Source organism: Castor canadensis, chromosome 15 (genome assembly GCF_047511655.1).
Source record: "Castor canadensis chromosome 15, mCasCan1.hap1v2, whole genome shotgun sequence".
Taxonomy (NCBI): Eukaryota; Metazoa; Chordata; class Mammalia; order Rodentia; family Castoridae; genus Castor; species Castor canadensis.
This window is the reverse complement of record NC_133400.1, coordinates 31,979,314-31,998,001: the sequence shown is the minus strand read 5'-3', so window position 1 is coordinate 31,998,001 and position 18,688 is coordinate 31,979,314. Positions and strand designations below refer to the sequence as shown.

Sequence of the window (18,688 nt, the reverse complement as noted above, 5' to 3'; positions counted from 1 at the left end):
ATATCTAACCCACCAAAAACTGTTTAAAAAGAAGAGAAAGGAGGGAAAGTAGTTAAGAAAGAGAAATATAGATAGGGTGAATTTGATCAATGTACATTGTATGCATGTTGTAAATATCACAATTTAACCCCTTTTTATAATTAATTCAGGATAATAAAAAATTTTAAATGCAAAAAATATCTAGAGGGGATTATATAATTTATGGATATATCACATTGAAACCTCACATTGCACAATTAATATACACTACAAAAACTATCTCCTTTAATGATATCTTTTCATTTCTCTTAAAATTTTGCCATATTTTAAGAAAATCATTCTTTCCCTTTTTTTCTGCAGTAAAGTAGAAAACATTTCAATTGTGGCTCTTGTTTTAAAGTAGAGGTAGATACAATAAAATACTCATTTAAAGGACTAACAGGCTGGGTGCCATTGGCTCATTCCTTTATTTGAGAGGTTGAGATAAGGAGGATTGTGTGATTCAAGCCAATACTTCACAAGACCCCATCTCCAATATAGCCAGAGCAAAATGTGGCTCAAACAGTAGAGTGCTTGCTTTTGCAATCATGAAGCCCTGGGTTCAGACCAGTCCCACCAATCAATCAGTCAAGGAATAAATAAATAAATTTAAATAAATAAATAAATAAATAATAAAGAACTGACAAATTCCTTTAGGAATTAGCAAAAAGACAGGTGCCTTGGTTTACACCTAATCCTAGCTTGGAAAGTGTAGATTGGGAAGATTACAATCGAGGCCAGACCAGGCAATCATGCAAGACCCTATCCAGAAAATAACTAAAGTAAAAAAAATAAATAAAAAGGTGTGTAGGGGGGGAGTGGGAACATGACTCAAGTGATAGTGTGCCTAGTGCCTTCCTAGCAAGCCTAAGGCCCAGAGTTCAAGCCACAGGGTTCCAACACCCCGAAAAAAAAAATCTAGCAAAAGATCTCTCCACCTACTTTCTCACGTTCCTTGGCTTAAATATTTTTCTTCTGGTAAAACATTTATATAAAATAAACAGTACATTCTTCTCCATTATATGTAAAATTTATAAATCTTTTTCATTCTCAGTATCTTTTGTTTCAAGTACATTAATGGTCAGATATCAGGTTCTTTACCTAGTCTACAAATATATGGAGCATTTATCAGTACATATGAAAATTTTTCTTGGATTCCTTAAGGAATCCAAATTACAAATGCTTAGTTGTACCTACGGAATTTCCTATTTCTTCAAACTTGCAGGTCTTTGCTAATTAATTAATGAAATTACAGTGAGAAGACTGATGATATTGTACTTAGTATACTTTGTATTATGTCTTACTGTGTCTCTTTGAAAATTGATAATTTACAAATACTAAGTAGGAATATTCTCGACTAGTGTATTTGATTTTATGCATTAATTTATTCATGAATTTTAACTTGAATATAAGAAAATATGAATTAATGATACTTACTTGCTGAACACTCTCACACAACTAGCTATATGCTAAGTTAAAGGATGTAGTGGTTTAAATCACTATAGGAAAGAAAAGAACACTTTAGCCCAAAAAAAGAAATGCAAATCAAAACAACATTGAGATTTCATCTCACTCCAGTCAAAATGGCTGTCATCAAGAAAACAAGCAATAAAGCATGTGCCTTGTAAATAGCCCTAAGTTCAAACCTCAGTATACCAATTGTCAAAAAGAAAACAAACAACAAATCCTGGCAAGGACGTGTGGATCGGAAGAAAAAGGAACCCTTATACACTGTTGGTGAGAATATAAATTAGTGCAGTCACTGTGGATATCAGTATGGAGGCTTCTCAAAAAAACTAAAAGTGGAACTACCACATGATCCTGCATATGAGTCTATAGTAACTATTCTTGGATATATATCAGAAGGAATGTAAATCAGCATACAGTGGAGAGATCTGCACACCCATGTTTATTGCAGCACTATTCACAATAACCAAGCCATGAAATCAGCCTAGGTGTTCATCAACCAATGAATGGATAAAGAAAATGTGTATTCTTTATTCAGCCGTAAAGAAAAATGAAATTATGGTGTTTGCAAGAAAATGGATAGAGCCGAAGAGCATCATATTAAATTAAATAGTTAGATTCAGAAAGACAAATATCACATTCTCTGTCATAATGCAGAATCTAAACCTAAAATAAAATGACATGAATATAAAATGGAAACTGTTGGATGAGGTGGAGGGGGAGTGAGGAAAACCATGACAGAACAGAGGAGTGAATATGATCAAAGTACATTACATGGATGAGTGAAAATAGAATAATGAAATCCATTAAAATTGTTAAAAAAAAAGGTGGAGGGGGGAGGACAAGAAAGAGTGGGGGGAAGTAAGCATGATCAAAGTGTATTATATACATGTATGGAAATACCACAGTTAAAGTCTTTGTACAGTTAATATATACTAATTAAAACGCACAGAAAAATATGTAAATAAATAAAAGTCAATCTTACATTTAAAAAAAAGAACATTATAGCCAGGCCGTGGTGCATGCCTATAATCCTAGCTACTCGGGAGGTAGCGGTCAGGAGGATCACAGTTGGAGACTGGGAAATGGTTCCTGAGACCCTATCTCAAAAATACACAAAAAAAGGGCTGGCAGAGTGGCTTAATTAGTAGAGGGTCTGCCTAACCAGCATGAGGACCTGAGTTCAAGCCCCAGTACCACCCCCCCAAAAAAAAATACTTGTAGTCCTTCTACACATGATATCTTTTTAGAGATGTTATATGTGTTACTTAGAACAGGTTTCTGAGAAAATAATAATTTCAAGTGATGAGCAAAGGGAAAGAAAATTGTGTTTGCTGTGTTTAGTTCTCACTCATGAAAATAGCCAAATTACCAAAGCATTATAGATTTATCATTATTTTTAGTACTCTTGTTATTTGTAGCATAGTATTAAGTATATAAAAATAGCACTTAATGTTTTAATCAAATTATAAATTAAAAATACTTGACTTTCAGTGTTACTTTCTTTGCAAAAGTAGTCTAGAAGAGAAATACTCGTTTTGCAATGTAAAGTAATTCATTTTCCCTTTTAGGATCTCAGTCTTCTTATATACAAAATGAAATACTTGAACCAGATGATTTTTGCCAGGTTGTTTGCTAATGTAACTTTCCAGAAAAACCCTTTGTCTACTAGTAATCAATGTAAGGAATATGACTCCTTTAGACAGTGTGTAGTAAACCTTCTTCTTCAATAGAAAAAACATTTCTATTGATCTTCACAGTATTAATTAATAAATCTTTGTTGCTTTTGCATAGTTCTATGATTTTAATTGGTATTATCTGACAATGAAAAATCAATAAAATAAATTCCCTATCTTTTCCTTAAAAACCACAGTGCTTTAAAAGTGAGTTAGACTTTTGCCTCTTTTTTTGACTTATTTGTAATAATTCATACTGTCCTATCATGATTTTTTTAAAGTGACATTGATGTATGGGTACCAGAACCAGATCATTCAGAAGTTCCTGCTGAGTGGTGGGACTTTGATGCTGATAAGTCACTCCTTATTGGGGTGTTTAAACATGGTGAGTAAGAAGTATAATGTGTATGTGTAATATAATTCAGCTACTGCCCAATCTTTCACTGTCAGCTTTATTCTAATAATACCTTATGACATATACAGCATTAAAAGCATAGACCATCAAACTGAGTATCACTCACCATATTTCCCCATGAGAGGGTGGCATATGTGCCATGATCCTTCTGAATGTAAGTGCCACACAATTTCTTCTCAGAAAGAGTTCTTACATTTAATATATATATGTATATGATGCATCTATTCTATTTTTTTCTTCACATACACATTTCATCTAAAGTTCTATAAATATTATCAGACTGTATAATGTTTGTAATAATTTCTAGAAAATGTACCTAACCTATATCCTTTAAATATGTGGCTCATTTAGTACGTGAATGTCATCCACCATAAATACAAGGAATACTTCATTTATACACCTTTGTTCTTTCTATCCTTTTTATTTTTGTAATTGGTGATTCTTCCAGGTTATGAAAAATATAACACTATCCGAGCAGACCCAGCATTATGCTTCTTAGAAAGGGTGGGAAAACCTGATGACAAAGCAGTTGCTGCAGAACAGAGAGCGAATGATTATATGGATGGGTATGTGCAGTTCAGAACCACAAATTCTCCGTGTCTGTCTTCTGTTCAACATGAGACTATTCTTTTTATTGAAGTTTATCTTTAAATGGCATAGAAATAAAACAATTAGAATTTACATTCTAAAGGACCTAATCATACACTAAGAACTTAGTCTATACTGGGGTTAAATCAAGGGTCTTGTGTGTGTTAAGCACATGCTCTGAGCTGCACCCTTACCCCATACTTGTTCTTTGGGCGAATCAATTACTTTCTTCACTTGAGCAGCAGTGTATCGTGACTATTTTGAGCATAAAATTTAAGAGGGAAAAAGAAAGTCAAGTATATTACAGTTCAAGAGGATTGTGATATCATTCATTATACCTGTTACAGGCCTTAAATAATCTTTCTTTTCTCACCAAAAGAGGAAAGTGGAAGACCTGAGGTTAGCAGTATTACATTCAAAATTGAACTTAGGAATAAAAGTACATTAGAACTAGCTTTCTTATTTGCCATATAGCAGCCTTCATACAGATTTCAGTTTGATCTTTAAGACGTATTTAAAAAGTCCTTCCAATGAGGTTTCATTTGTTTGTTCTGTCAAGAGAAATCATAAGTCCATTATAGTAATTATGGTATTTGCTGTTACTTAAACAGGGATGTTGAAGATCCAGAATACAAGCCTGCCCCAGCCATCTTTAAAGATGATATAGAGGTATGCTTTAGATCATATTTTAAAATCCTCAGTTTTGGGTATTCCTTTTTGGCTTTTCTCCTCTGTGTTCTTCCTTCATCTGTTTTCAGTATAGATAATTCTTCTGTTCAGAAGATTAAATAAGTGATCAAATTGAATTGACAGAAATCACTTAGTCATTCAGAATTTACCTAATCTTCCCCCTTAGACACAGTAAAAGTTGGTGTGGATATGTCTTAGAGCTAAGAAACACAGTATCCAAGGGCAAAATCCCAAAACAGAACAAAAAAGATACTAAAGGTATATACAGTAAACCAGGCATCAGTGGCTCATGTCTGTAATCCTATCTACTTGGGAGGCTGAGATCAGGAGGATTGTGGTTTAATGCTAGTCCTTGCCAATAGTTTATGAGACCCCCATCTCTAAAATAATGAGAGCAAAATGGATTGGAGGTTTGCTTCAAATAGTAGTGTGCTTTGCAGTTGCAAAGCCCTAGACCCTAGCCCCACCAAAAAAAAAAAAAGAAAGAAAGAAAGAAATACACAGCAAGAGGTAAAAACTATACCTATATAAAGAGGTCTGAAATAGAAGATAGAACCTAGAGGAATTCTCCACCACTGCAGCATAGGTATAAGTGCTCTATTTATAGAATGTCAAAGGTAGAAGAGCTGGAGGAAAATATAGAAACTAATTTGTGGGGAAAAGGATGTTGAAAGAAATGAGGAATTTCTGTAATACTTATGAGAGCCAGACTTAATGATACTTCAGTTATCAAGTCGGTTTGCTCCCCCTGGTAGCTAAAAGGATGTGAATCAAGAGACAAGGCTCATTTCAGTGTTTGGCTGATGAGAACTGAAATACTGTATATATGAAGTCAGAACTTTGAAAGGCTAGTACTTTCTGACTAGCAAGCAAACTTAGTCACCTTGAGCTCTGGCTAAATAAAAATGCTGACTTTCCTGAGGATTTGTAATCATGGGACTGCCTTCTCTTGAGTTTATGATTTGATTCTTTTATTTCATCTGCATGATCCAAGAACCCTCAAGCCCAAAATATGCAACATAAGAAGAGGCTCTTGGCTAGTAATGTCCATGAGATACCTGTTTGTTTATTTTGTTAAAAGAAACTGTAAGAAACAACCTCAAATTTGCCCTAAAGATGAAGGCCTCCATAAAATGAGTGAATATCCAAAATTTTTAAACATACAATGAAAAATTACCAGGAATGAATGTTAGTATACAACAAAGAACAAGATAAGACCCTGGAGAATTTCAGATACTATACCGTAAAACGTTAATTATTAAGGAAAAATCCAGGAAGAAAAGAAAGAAGATTTTAAAAGACTGGGGAGGATGGGTGCCATGGTGTGCAGGTACTGAGGAAGCTGAGTCAGGAGGATCACTTGAGTCCAGGAATTCAAGTTCCTCCTGAACAAAATGTAATAAGACCCCATCTCAAGAAATAATTGAGTGAATAAAAAGAGTATGCTGATACAAAAAAAGAATTATGTATAACTTTTAAAAATGGAAAATACTGTAATGAGCATTTAAAACTCAATAAATAGGTTAATCATTCTCCTGGACAAATTAGACATAATTCATGAGAGAAGAAATGATTTGGAAAATAGATCTGAAGAAATTATTCAAAATATAGCATAATGGGCCAATCAGGAGAGAGAGGCCACTTAGTAATTTGAACATGGAAATTTTGTTTGTTATTTGTTGTATTTTGGGTTTTTTTGTAGTACTAAGGTTTAAACTCAGGGCCTTGTGCTTGCTGTGCCAGTGCTATACCACTTGAGCCACACCTCCAGCCCAGATTGGATAGTAAAAATTAAAAACTCTTGGGAATATAGTAATAGAAAATAGAAGTAATATCTGTCACTTCTAGGGCTCAGATACGAGTACATAAGAACCTCATTCCCAAAAGGGGATTCAGCCCTTTTGTTGGGAAGACTTGACATAACTAATTGGATGGCAAAATATTACTGTGCTGTCACACAGTGCAACTTGCTGGACATTCACTCCCTGGAATGAGCTGGAAATCTGCCCTCTACAGTTGCCAAGAATACTTGGCTGGGAATGTGCCTGACTGTGAGCACTCTGCTATAAATCATCCAAGATAGAAGTTGCTAGGCACAGCTGCTGGCCAGTAGACACTAAAGAAGCTGCTCAAGTTGCTGGAACTGGACAACTGGGGGCAAAGGCTGTGTTGTGGGTGCTGGCAATGGCTCATCAGAACTAGGAAGTTAAACCCTTTTTCTCCTGTGGATCTGTCTAGTTTCCTCTGTTAACAAAACTAAACATACTATCTGGCAGGGAAAAAATAATTAAAGAGCTCAGAGGCAATAAATTTGGAGCAGAGGCAGTTAATCAATAGCCAGCCAATGGACTATGTGAAAAATATTTTAGAAACCAAGATAGCATGAGAATGTTTGGCATATATTTAATAAATATTCCAGAGGAATAAGTAGAGAGAATAAGGAAGAAGCACTATTTGAAGAGATAGTCGCTGAAAAATTTTCAGAAATTGAAAGATATGAATCCTCAGATTTAAAAAATAAAATGAACCTTGACAAGATAAGTAAAGTAATCCTGGTGAAACTACAGATGTTTCAGAGAAAATGTTAAAAGCTCACCCACAAAGAATTAGGATAATTCTAACCTTAGGTTTTTCTAAAACAACAATAGAAATTAGTAGTCATTGAACTGAATTGCCAAAGTTTTAAATATTAAGTTTAAGATAACACTGGATACCTAATTGACGATGCTCTGTTGACAGGTAGAAGTTATCTGTAAAATACAAGCAAACAAAAAGAAAAGATTTGCAGGTTGCCAAATATGAGAATGAATAAATTATCTGAGAGTTGTTACACAAAAGGGAAAAAGCCCAGTTTATCAATAAAAACTAAGGTATGGTCACAGTGAGAAAAAAAACTGGCTTAAATAATTATAGAAAAGAAAATAATTTTAGTAAATAGTAACTGGTTGAGAGTATCAGAGGCAATACAGAAATGTGAAAGTGAGAACTGAGAACAAGGAATTCCAAGTTTTATTTTTGATGAATTGAACATTAAAAACTCTGTTGCTGGACTAAGAATATAGTTCAGTGAGTCCTTGGGTTCATTCCCCAGCACAGGGAAAAAAAAAAAATTCTATTGCAAAAAAATGTTCTCTATTATAAAGAAGTTTGGTTCTCTGTTCTTATTTTATCTTTTTAAAAACTTTTTAATTAGTATATGAATGGTAGTTGTACAGGGGGTTTTGTTATGAGGTTATATTTATCTTGATTTAATTGCCCTGTGACAAATTTATTTTATTGATTTTTTTTTTTTTTTTAAGGATGATGTTTCTTCACCCGGGGATCTTGTTATAGCAGATGGAGGTAAATTGCATTTACTTCTTAACTTACTGTTGTAAATTCACATTGTCATGATACTGTGAGATTAATAAATAATTATACTTTTTAATACCTCTTAATACATATGAATTTTTAATTGCATACAATTGTAATTATCATAGAATATACTAATTGAGAATTTAGCAATACTTTTATCTGTTGCAAATCTTTTTGCAGTCACTTGCGGAACTTTTATAGAATAGAGGCTTTGATGACTTTATGACTTAATTATTAAACTTGTATGTGAAATTTCACCATTAAAATGTTGTGCAATAATACATTCAGTTTCTTTTTAGTTCCATATGTACATTAAGAATCATTCTTTATATCCAGTTTCTACAAAGCCTTTCTGAATAGTCTGCTGCTACTTCCTTCTCATATTTAAGAAACTCACTGTTGATGGAGTACACTCATCCCTACCTGAGGTCCAGGAAAAAGAAGGAGTTGCTTAGTATACATAATTACAATATTATACCTTGTAAATAAAGAGTTAGATCTTGCATCTTATTAGGTGAATAAAAGCTTAAAAGCTACAGCATTATCATAGTGAATTTTTAAAATGTAATGTTCCCACCTAATGACTTTTAAAAAGTTTTCATTATAATGAAATAAATTCAGTGCAGAGAGCTTCAACTAGAAGCATTTATAGTATTCAACTTGTCATTAGTTTCAGTTTAGCTTGCAATTTATTAAGTTAAGGCATTGAGTACTTGCAAACTAGCATGAAGTATTAGTCCTGGAAATCCAAGAGTTGTATTTCCTGTGCAGGTTAAATTCCCTTTAAATAGATAACATTCTGGTTCTTTATATCATTGTATTTTACTCTCTTTCAATGACTCTTAACAGTTTATTGTATTTTTTTAGAGCTATAGTTAAAACAAGAATTTTTAATGATGAAAAAGTTTGTTGGTCTTTTTTCTCCACAACATCAGATTGAAGAAAAATAAATATTTTTTGTGGTACTGGAGTTTGAACTCGGGGCCTTGTGCTTGCTATACAAGTGCTCTTCCACTTGATCCATGCCTTCAATCCTTTGTGCTTTAGGTTATTTTTTAGATAGAGTCTTGGAGGTTTTGTTTTGTTTTAACCTGGGACTGCCCTAGATAGCAATCCTCTTAAGTGATCCTCTTGCCTCTGTTCTCCTGCATAGTGGAACCACAGGAGCATACCACCACACCCAGCTTATTTATTGAGATGGGGTCACTTAACTTTTTGCCCAGGCTGGCTTTGAACTACAGTCCTCCCATTCTCTGCCTGTCACGTAGCTGGGATTATAGACCTGAGCAATAATGACTAGCCAATTTTTTTTCTACTTTTGTAAGCTTCATACAGTATCCTTTTAGTATTTTTATTTTATTATTGTTGACGTGAGTTTCTTTAAATATAGATGGTCAACTGATGGAAGGGGATAAAGTTTATTGGCCTACTCAATCAGCTTTAACCACACGATTGAGACGTCTCATCACTGCATACCAGCGTACTACCAAAAACAGACAAATCCAGCAAATACAACCATCGTTGTCAATGCCTGCCAGTGTGATGCAGCCTCTTTATGAAGAAGCCACTCTTAACCCTAAAGTGGCAGCCAAGATAGAAAGACAGCAGAGGTAAGACAATAGTTCTAAGTTTTTAACATATAGATTCTCAATATATAAATACATACATACACACACACACATGTATTTATCTATATTTATTTGTTCATTCTAAAGGCCACCAGTGTTGTGTTTATTGTGCTGGTTGGTTATCATAAAATGCTTGTGCACATATATATACATTCACACACTTGTATGTGTAGCATTATGGTTAAACTTACGAAGGTTATTGTATCTCATAGTCACTATCCATACTTCATATTTAATCACTTTTGTCATTTTTAAGGAAGAATTTAAGAAATAAAGGCACAAAACAAACCTACCAGAATTTAAATTATCAATTATAGTTAACAATTATATGAAACAAATTTCATCGTATCTTATTTTAGGAAATATAAGAATATATGGAAGGCATATCTACCTCTCCTTTGTATGAGAATGAACCTTTGGAACTACTGATGTCAAAGAAAAGAAATTGCAAGGGACCTTGTTAAGAAGACAGGCAAACTTCTCTTATCCCAAAAGCTTTGGCTTCTTAGAAACAATAGAGTTCATGGGAAAGAATAGCAATGTTTATCAGTAACCTAGTATCCTTGGATGTTTTCTGGAAACTAAATCATTATTCTGTTTCCTGGGCAACACATTTATTATAGCTAGAATTTAGTTAGTATGAAACTTAATATTTTAATTGTCATAGCCATAATTTTCAAATATTATTACTCTTGTAAATACATTGTTTCAGTTATAAATTGATACATAACAAAATAGCTTTAGTTTTTCTCTGGATTCTATGAGTTGACCAAGTTTTTTCTGCCCTTGTGCTATTGGCTGGGGTTCTGAAACAGCCTTTTTCAGAGGTTGGTGTTAGCTGCCAGTTGGGAGCTCAGATTCTAAGAGAGATCATGCCAGTAGCAAAGGCAGAGACTGCAAGTTTCATAAGGCCCCATCTCATTAGTTTTAAAATGTCACTTCTGCCACCTTTTCTTGGTTAATATGGCCAGCCTGAATTTGAGAGAAAGGGAAATAGATTCTACCTCTCAATGGAAAGAGTAGCAAAAAAAAATCTATGCACTCTTCAGTGTACTATTTAACAGTTTCCCTTCCTAAAATAGTAGTTTTATCATGACATTGCTCCTTATGTAAAATAGACATAAATGTTATGTTCTTAAGCCTAAATTCAAAAGTTTCTTCAGTTAAGTTTTAGTTTACATTGCTAACTTTATCCACTACAATTCTCTCAGCCACAATTTCCTCCTTAGTCTTGACTCAGTACCTCAGTTAATGTTGTTCGTATTATCAAAAATTCCCTTTTTCCTACCTTCTAGTCCACATATATTCCACCCTTCAGAACTGAGCACATGGCCCATCTGATTTTCTCAACTGGATCATAGGATTCCCTCCTTTTTCTGCACTCATCATAATAAGATACTGTAACGACATTTATCTTTTCCTTTCTATGTCTTGGCTTTCGAAGTTGTAAATTCTGTGAGGGTAAACCCTGTGTCATATATTTTCTGTCCTGCAGAATCTTTCAATACATGTTTCTTTTCTACTTCTTCTTATCATCCATGTCTACAGTTCATATGATCTGGTTGGCTTCCCAGGCTGTTTTCACATCCTTAATTGCATTAATCTTCTTAATATATAACTATGATAAAAATGTCCCATTAACATTTTTCAAAGATCTTTTCCATATGCTTTTTCTTATTAGTGCAATTAAGTAAGTTAAGCAAGAAAACCATTCTACAAATGGAGATATTTAAGTTTAGAGATGTGTTGCAGTATCACAAACTTTGACCTGAAAGAGATTACTTTTAGCCAGAACATTTCATAATTTGCTGACAGTTTCTTTTGCTTTGTCCCCAGTATGAGCCGTGTTCTTGTTTGGAATACTCATCAGCCACTCAAGATGCAGAGTACTTACTACTTTTGTTTTTCTATACACTCTTTCTATCATTCCTTCTCCCCAGTCTTAACTTTGTTCCATCTTACTCTGCAAAATGACATAACTTTGTGATGCTTTTCTTGATTGCTTAAATCTGAACTGATCCTCCAGTCTTCCATGCTCTAAAATTCTTTGTTTCCATAACTCATACCACAATAAATACTACTTTGTACTATAATGTGCCTGAAAATATTTTATTTTTCCTTAAAAGTAGTCTTCTTGTATAACTTTGCATCCTATGCATATTTTATCAATAAATGTACACAACCTATTGTCATTGTGTGAAGAAACACTGTATATTAAAAGAAGTATGATTAGTTAGTTCAGCCAACTAGAATATTAAAATGTATTAAGATTAAAATCAGGGCTTTTATAGGTTAGGGATTCTAAATGTTTAAGTTTATATTATAGTAATTATTTTTGCTATTAATAAATGTTTATTTTCATGGTTGATGTGGTTTTTATTCCTTTAATCTGATTAAAAATAGATGGACAAGAAGAGAAGAAGCTGATTTTTATAGAGTTGTATCTACATTTGGCGTAGTCTTCGACCCTGACAGAGGCCGATTTGACTGGACAAAATTTCGAGCTATGGCTCGGCTACACAAGAAAACTGATGATAGTTTGGAAAAGTATTTATACGCATTTGTGTCTATGTGTCGGAGGGTTTGTCGTCTTCCTTCCAAAGAAGGTACATGTCAGTGCTAAAGTTTGAACTTTGATCTTGCTAGGCAGGTGCTCTACTGTTCGAGACCCATCTCCAGCCCTTTTTGCTGTGATTATTTTGCTTTGGTTATTTTGCCCAGGTTGGTATGGACTGCCTTTGCTGAGATGACAGGCACATGCCACCACACCCAGCTTTTCTCCCCCATTTGAAATGGGGTCTCACGAACATTTTTTTGCCCAAGCCAGTTTGGCACCAAGATTTTCCGGATCTCAACCTTACAAGTAGCTAAGATTACAGGCATGAGCCACTAGTAGCCAGATTTTTTCATTTTTTAGCAGTACCTTTGTTTGAACTCAGGGCCTACTTGATTGCTAAGCAGGTGTTCTACCATTTGAACCATGCCCTTTTCTACCCTTGTTTTGGTCAAAGAAGAAATATCACTAAGATTCAGAAATTTCCAATTTTTAAGAATAAATAAACTATCCTTTCATATCCCCGTTCCTTAATCCTACTATTAAAATGAAAAAGAAAATAAAAATAGACATCTTATTTTAAGAACCTAACTTGTATTTCATGATAGTCTTATGACTAAGGGGAAGATGAAAGATAAATGATAACTTTTGGTAAACAGAATTAACCATCTTATAGGAACTGTGTGAAAAGGGATTATTTACCTGAATAACTTTGTAAGAAATGAGGCCCCCACTCTTCAGACATGTTAAAGAATTTTGGTGTGTGAGATATTTTAAAAAAAGATAACAAGTAAGTTAATGAACTGCTCAGCTAAGGAACTGTTTTGGGATAATTTCATTGTCTGAAAAGCCCAGAGAAAATAGCTCACCCTGTCAGTAGTTCCTCTCAGTAACCCTATGTTATAAGCAGTTATTTCTTTTATTAAATATGATTTCTAACTGCTAATCCCAGTGGTCTCTTATTTTTATTTTATAGCCAAAATATAGTGCCTTATTAAAAAGCCTTAAAATTTCATATTTCTTATTTTAGTTTTATTCTGTGACAGATTAGTTGTCAGTCTGCTGAATAAAGTAGCTTCACCAAAATACCAGGTAATTCAGTTTAGGTATCGGTCTGCTTTCAGGTCTGCTGGAAGACCAGAAAAGAGTTTAACAGTCAGAAAAAAACAAAGTATTGTCTTTTGTTATTTATGGTTACCAAGAATCTAATTTCTTTTCTGTTTTCTTAATTGCCACTAGCAATATAGTGATGGGAATAAATCCATCACTTTTCAGTCTAGTTTTAAAAGAGAAGAGAAAAGTCTAATTATTAAATAATCATTGAAAAGATAGGGCTTTCTTTTCAGAAACGTTAGTGAAGTTTTACTTTGATCAGAATTTCTCTAATTTCCTCAGTTCACAGTAACCTTAATGTTAAGGCCAAAATAAATACCTGACAGTTCTGTTTAATGAATAATTAAGTCTAAACAACTTAATATGTGTTTGTGTCCTAATAATCTAGTGATTGCTTGAAAACATAACAAATATTAAAGGAAAACATAATATTTTTATTTCTATCTTAAGTAACAATTGCTTGGTAATGAGATGTATGCACCCACTGGGCACTATATAGATTCTCAAGTCTTCCTTGTAGTCTGGATACTTCCACCATTGTTTCCTGTTCCGTAAAAAAATCCTGGATTTAAAAAAAACTTTTTTTCATTTTTAACTACTTTTAGATTTACCAAAAAATTACAAGAACACAGGAACCTTCCATACATCTTCCACTCTGACTAATGTTAAAATCTATATGACTTATTATGACTGTCAGTTCAGGAAATTAATGTTAGTACAATGCCATTAACTAAATACAACCATTCTCCCCACTCATAGGAGATTGGTTCTAGGACCCCTGATAATCCTTAAATCTGAGGATGCTCCAGTCCGTATATAAAATGGGTAATATTTGCATATAACCCGTGCATCATCCTATAGACTTTAAATTGTCTCTATATTACTTATACTAGTAATATAGTAAAAATGCTAAACAAGTAGTTTTTATTCTGCATTGTTTAGGGAATAGTGACAATGGAAAAAAATCCATATATGTCTGGTACAGACACAATTTTTATCCTCCAAATATTTTCAGTATGATGTTCGTTAAATCCATAGGTGCAGAACCCATTAATCTAGAGGCCTGACTGTACCTATTGGAATTTTAAGTTTTTCCGCTGATGTTTACGTTAGGGGTTTTATTGTTCCTTGTTCTTTTTTTTGTTCTAAGACAGAGTCTCACTGTGTATCCCAGGCTGGGCTTGAACTCCTTTTAAAGCCAGGCTGGCCTTGAATTCATGATCCTTTTGCATCAGTCTATTGAGTGCTGGAATTGCATTTTAGATGTTGCATGGTTTGTTTTAAATCTTTAATGAGGTATTTTTGAGGTTAATATTTTCACCCTTGTTTCAATTTAGAATTGGTGGATCCAAATATTTTTATCCAACCAATCACAGAGGAGCGTGCATCTAGGACTTTGTACCGCATTGAGCTTCTAAGAAAAGTACGGGAGCAGGCCCTTCGACATCCACAACTATTTGAACGCTTGAAGCTTTGCCATCCAAACCCAGACTTACCAGTCTGGTGGGAATGTGGCCCTCATGATAGAGATTTGCTTATTGGCGCTGCTAAACATGGAGTGAGCCGAACAGACTATCACATTCTTCGTGATCCTGAACTCTCATTTATGACAGCTCAAAGGAACTACAGTCAAAGTAAGATGGCTCATTCAAGGACTTCTACTCCACTTTTACAGCAATATCAAGTAGCACTTTCTGCTTCTCCTCTTACCTCTCTACCTAGGCTCCTAGATGCTAAAGGTATTATTCTAGAGGATATGAAAGTTAAAACTGAAAACCTTAAAGAAGAACCTCAGTCTTCTGAAGAAGAATCTATGTCTTCTGTGGAAACCAGGACACTAATAAAGTCTGAGCCTGTAAGTCCAAAGAATGGTGTTTTATCACAGGCTACTGGAGACCAGAAATCTGGTGGAAAAGGTGAAACAGACAGACGCATGGTTGCAGCCAGAACAGAACCCCTAACTCCAAACCCAGCTTCTAAGAAACAAAGAGTCCACAAAAGAGGGTCAGAATCTAGTTCTGATTCTGACTCTGAGTCTGAGAGATCATCCTGTTCTTCCAGATCATCTTCTTCTTCGTCTTCCTCCTCTTCTTGTTCCCATTCTCGATCAGGCTCTAGTTCTTCTTCATCCTCATCTTGTTCTTCAGCATCTTCTTCATCCTCTTCTTCTTCCTCTTCATCATCATCATCTTCTTCATCTTCATCAGAAGAAAGTGACAGTGAAGAAGAGGAAGTCCAAAAGCGAGGTATATGCATAAAGTAATTTGCTATTTTTATGACAGTTTTCAAGTGAAAATGAAAAGAACTTGATTCAGATAACTTAAGCATATGTAAAATTGTTAAATTTTGTGCCTTAAGTTTTCTTTTAAAAAGAACTATTGAAAAGGAAACTACAATTACTGGTATACACTCCCTATTTAATATTTAAAGGCATGGCAACATAGATTAGTGAAAAGAATTAGAAACTTTGTGCAATAGCTTTATTTCCTTGTAATTGCCTTAAATTTAGTATTATATTTTTCCTTGGAATAAGTTGACTAGTGAACAAATAAAAGGAAGTATTATATAGTAGTCACCAGGAATCTTAGACAAACAAGAGTAACCTAGGCCATACCTGACACCTATCTACTCAAAAGGATATAGGATAAAAACTTCAGTTTGTCAGTAGAGTAGTATTTGATTGTTCTCTTCTGCAAGTATCTTTGCAGCAGATACTTTTCACATGTAAAAAAATGACTAAACATCAAGCATGTATGGAGCCACTCTGGCTTATAGAGAGCATCATGCCCCACAGGAGCCAAAGTCTTGTAACAACTCCCCAGTCATAACTTTCATGGTTGCCCATGAAAACTTGGAAGGAATATGCCCAATTATAAGAGTCACTTCATCTAGAGAATTGGGTCTCCCCATCAGATATTTACATTCTTCCCAGTTTAGATGAAGTCTTCCAATCAAGATATATTCTAAAACTACTAGTTACTTTATTGTAGGCGAATTTTTTCCTTTTGTTAAACATTTTTTTCTGCCATTTAACTTTGCTTTTTCATTTTCAAATATTTCTGAACAATTATATAAGATTTTGAACCTATATATAAATTTGTTTTATGCTAGTCTTTTAAAAATATTTATAATTGTTCCTAGCAGAAGGCACCTCTCACATGAAAGCCTATGATGAAGAAAGTGTTGCATCATTGAGCACTACTCAGGATGAGACCCAGGATAGTTTCCAAGCAAATAATGGGATACCAGAGCCTGCTTACCTCTTACAAGGTGGATACATGCTGGCAGCCTCATATTGGCCAAAGGTGAAGGAATAATTTATTTTTGGGGAAGGTCATTTTCTTAGTGGTTTTATATATAGCTTTGGTCTGAGGTATTCTTATTATGTGGAAAAATAGGTCAGTGTAAAATGTAGGATGATATTTTGGTATTACCATGAAAAGTATAAATTATTACTATCATTAAATTAGTTGTATTTAAATGTGTATACTTCTCAACACAACTTTAGAATGTGTAGAATAAAGGATAATCCTCACAATTCAAGTTAATATTCAAGTGCTTCTTTATGAAATAGGTGCTTTCAACTGAATCTCCTTGAAGAAATTTATAGTTGCCAGTTGTGATCTACAAAAAAACACAAATGTACATTCAATGGTAATAGCAGTTAAGACTGAATTAATGCAGTTTTCCCTCCATGTGACTAAACTAGTACAGTAATACTTTAAGAATAAGTAAAAGGTTGGGGTGTGAGAAATGGAGGATTCTGTACTCTTCATATTCTGCTAGGCTTTTTTTTTTTTTATGAACCCATATTCCCTTTATTATAAAAACAAAATAATTGAAATTATCTTTGTATGGCATAATATTTTTGAACTTCACATAAGAGAAGTATCTGAATAACTTACAGAATTGTAATTTTATGTATGCAAGACTGTGTGTGTGCATACTATATACTCTGTTTTACCAGGTGTACATCATTAGGGCTGTTGGACGATTTGATTTCCAAAGGCTCTCCTAATTTTTAAAATTATACTTTGGTATGCTTTTCTAGGATCGAGTGATGATCAACCGGTTGGACAGTATTTGTCAAACAGTTCTGAAAGGGAGGTGGCCGTCATCTAGAAGAAGTTATGATGCTAACACAGTGGCTTCTTTCTATACCACAAAACTGCTGGACAGCCCTGGAGCAGCTACAGAATATAGCGAGCCCAGTGTTCCCACTCCCCCAGGTGCTGGTGTCAAAGAAGAACATGATCAGTCAGCACAGATGTCAAAGGTGAAGAAGCATGTACGAGAAAAGGAGTTTACAGTGAAAATCAAAGACGTATGTGTATTTTTATTGCCCTAGGGCCTGATTGCAATTGCGGTGTGCAGCATGCTTTTCCCGCAAATGGCTGCCTGCTCTTACTCTTCTTTCCTTCACATACTTGTCTCCTGGTATTTGGTTTATTTTCTTTTTTGATATCCAGGTTGTTAAACTTGAATATTCCACTAGAAGGATCATCATTAAATATGTTTCTCTCCTTATACTTCTGAAAATTGTTCTTCTGCTGATGGAGATGCTTTCTTAAACAGTGTGGCAATTTCTAAGTGTTTTGATTCTTTTATATGATATTTAAGTGGTATGTCAATGAACTTTCCCTTTTAAACATTTAGCATTCCCTCTTACCAGTAATGTTCCTCTTAATATGGTCTTTGAAGCTTAACTGATTATATGGGTCATGTCCTCTAAGATTCATTTGAATAGTGTATCTAGAAATGTATGTCTGAAGCTGAAAATGCTTCACATGAAATAGTCACATGAAAAACTTTATTTTGCTCAGCAAAGTGTATATGGTACTTGAATTTTTTTTTAATTTAAGATAGAAATTGTAGTATTCATTATAGAAGTTGATTAAGGTATTTTATTCTATTGATTTATGATTTATGGTTTGGGGGCCTGAATATTTGTATGGAGACATCATTTTGTCAAGTAGCTTTATACAGATAAAAGTTGAAAGCCAGGCACATTAGTTGAAGCCTATAATCCTAGCTACTCAGGAGGATCACAGTTGGAGACCAGCCAGGCAAAAAGTTCATAATACCCCATCTCAACCAATAAAAGCCATGTGCAGTGTCACATGCATGTATGTGATCCCAGCTATGGGGGAAGTGTAATAGGAGGATTGTGGTCCAGGCCTTATCC

The 18,688-nt window shown here is 34.2% G+C and overlaps 1 protein-coding gene across 13 annotated transcripts in view; it reads left to right on the top strand.

The window, feature by feature from the left end:
• Chd9 (chromodomain helicase DNA binding protein 9) overlaps positions 1 to 18,688 on the top strand; it is a 220,820-nt gene that overhangs the window by 181,825 nt on the left and 20,307 nt on the right. For 9 of the 13 annotated variants that reach the window (XM_074055997.1, XM_074055999.1, XM_074055995.1 and 6 more), the window contains 9 exons: positions 3,443 to 3,546; positions 4,025 to 4,142; positions 4,776 to 4,833; positions 8,154 to 8,196; positions 9,599 to 9,818; positions 12,240 to 12,442; positions 14,841 to 15,749; positions 16,645 to 16,808; positions 17,555 to 17,827. In XM_074055997.1, the coding sequence (XP_073912098.1) occupies positions 3,443 to 3,546; positions 4,025 to 4,142; positions 4,776 to 4,833; positions 8,154 to 8,196; positions 9,599 to 9,818; positions 12,240 to 12,442; positions 14,841 to 15,749; positions 16,645 to 16,808; positions 17,555 to 17,827 (2,092 nt within the window). The remainder of the gene's footprint in view (positions 1 to 3,442; positions 3,547 to 4,024; positions 4,143 to 4,775; positions 4,834 to 8,153; positions 8,197 to 9,598; positions 9,819 to 12,239; positions 12,443 to 14,840; positions 15,750 to 16,644; positions 16,809 to 17,554; positions 17,828 to 18,688) is intronic. The other 4 variants (XM_074056002.1, XM_074056006.1, XM_074056003.1 and 1 more) reach the window with 3 other exon arrangements.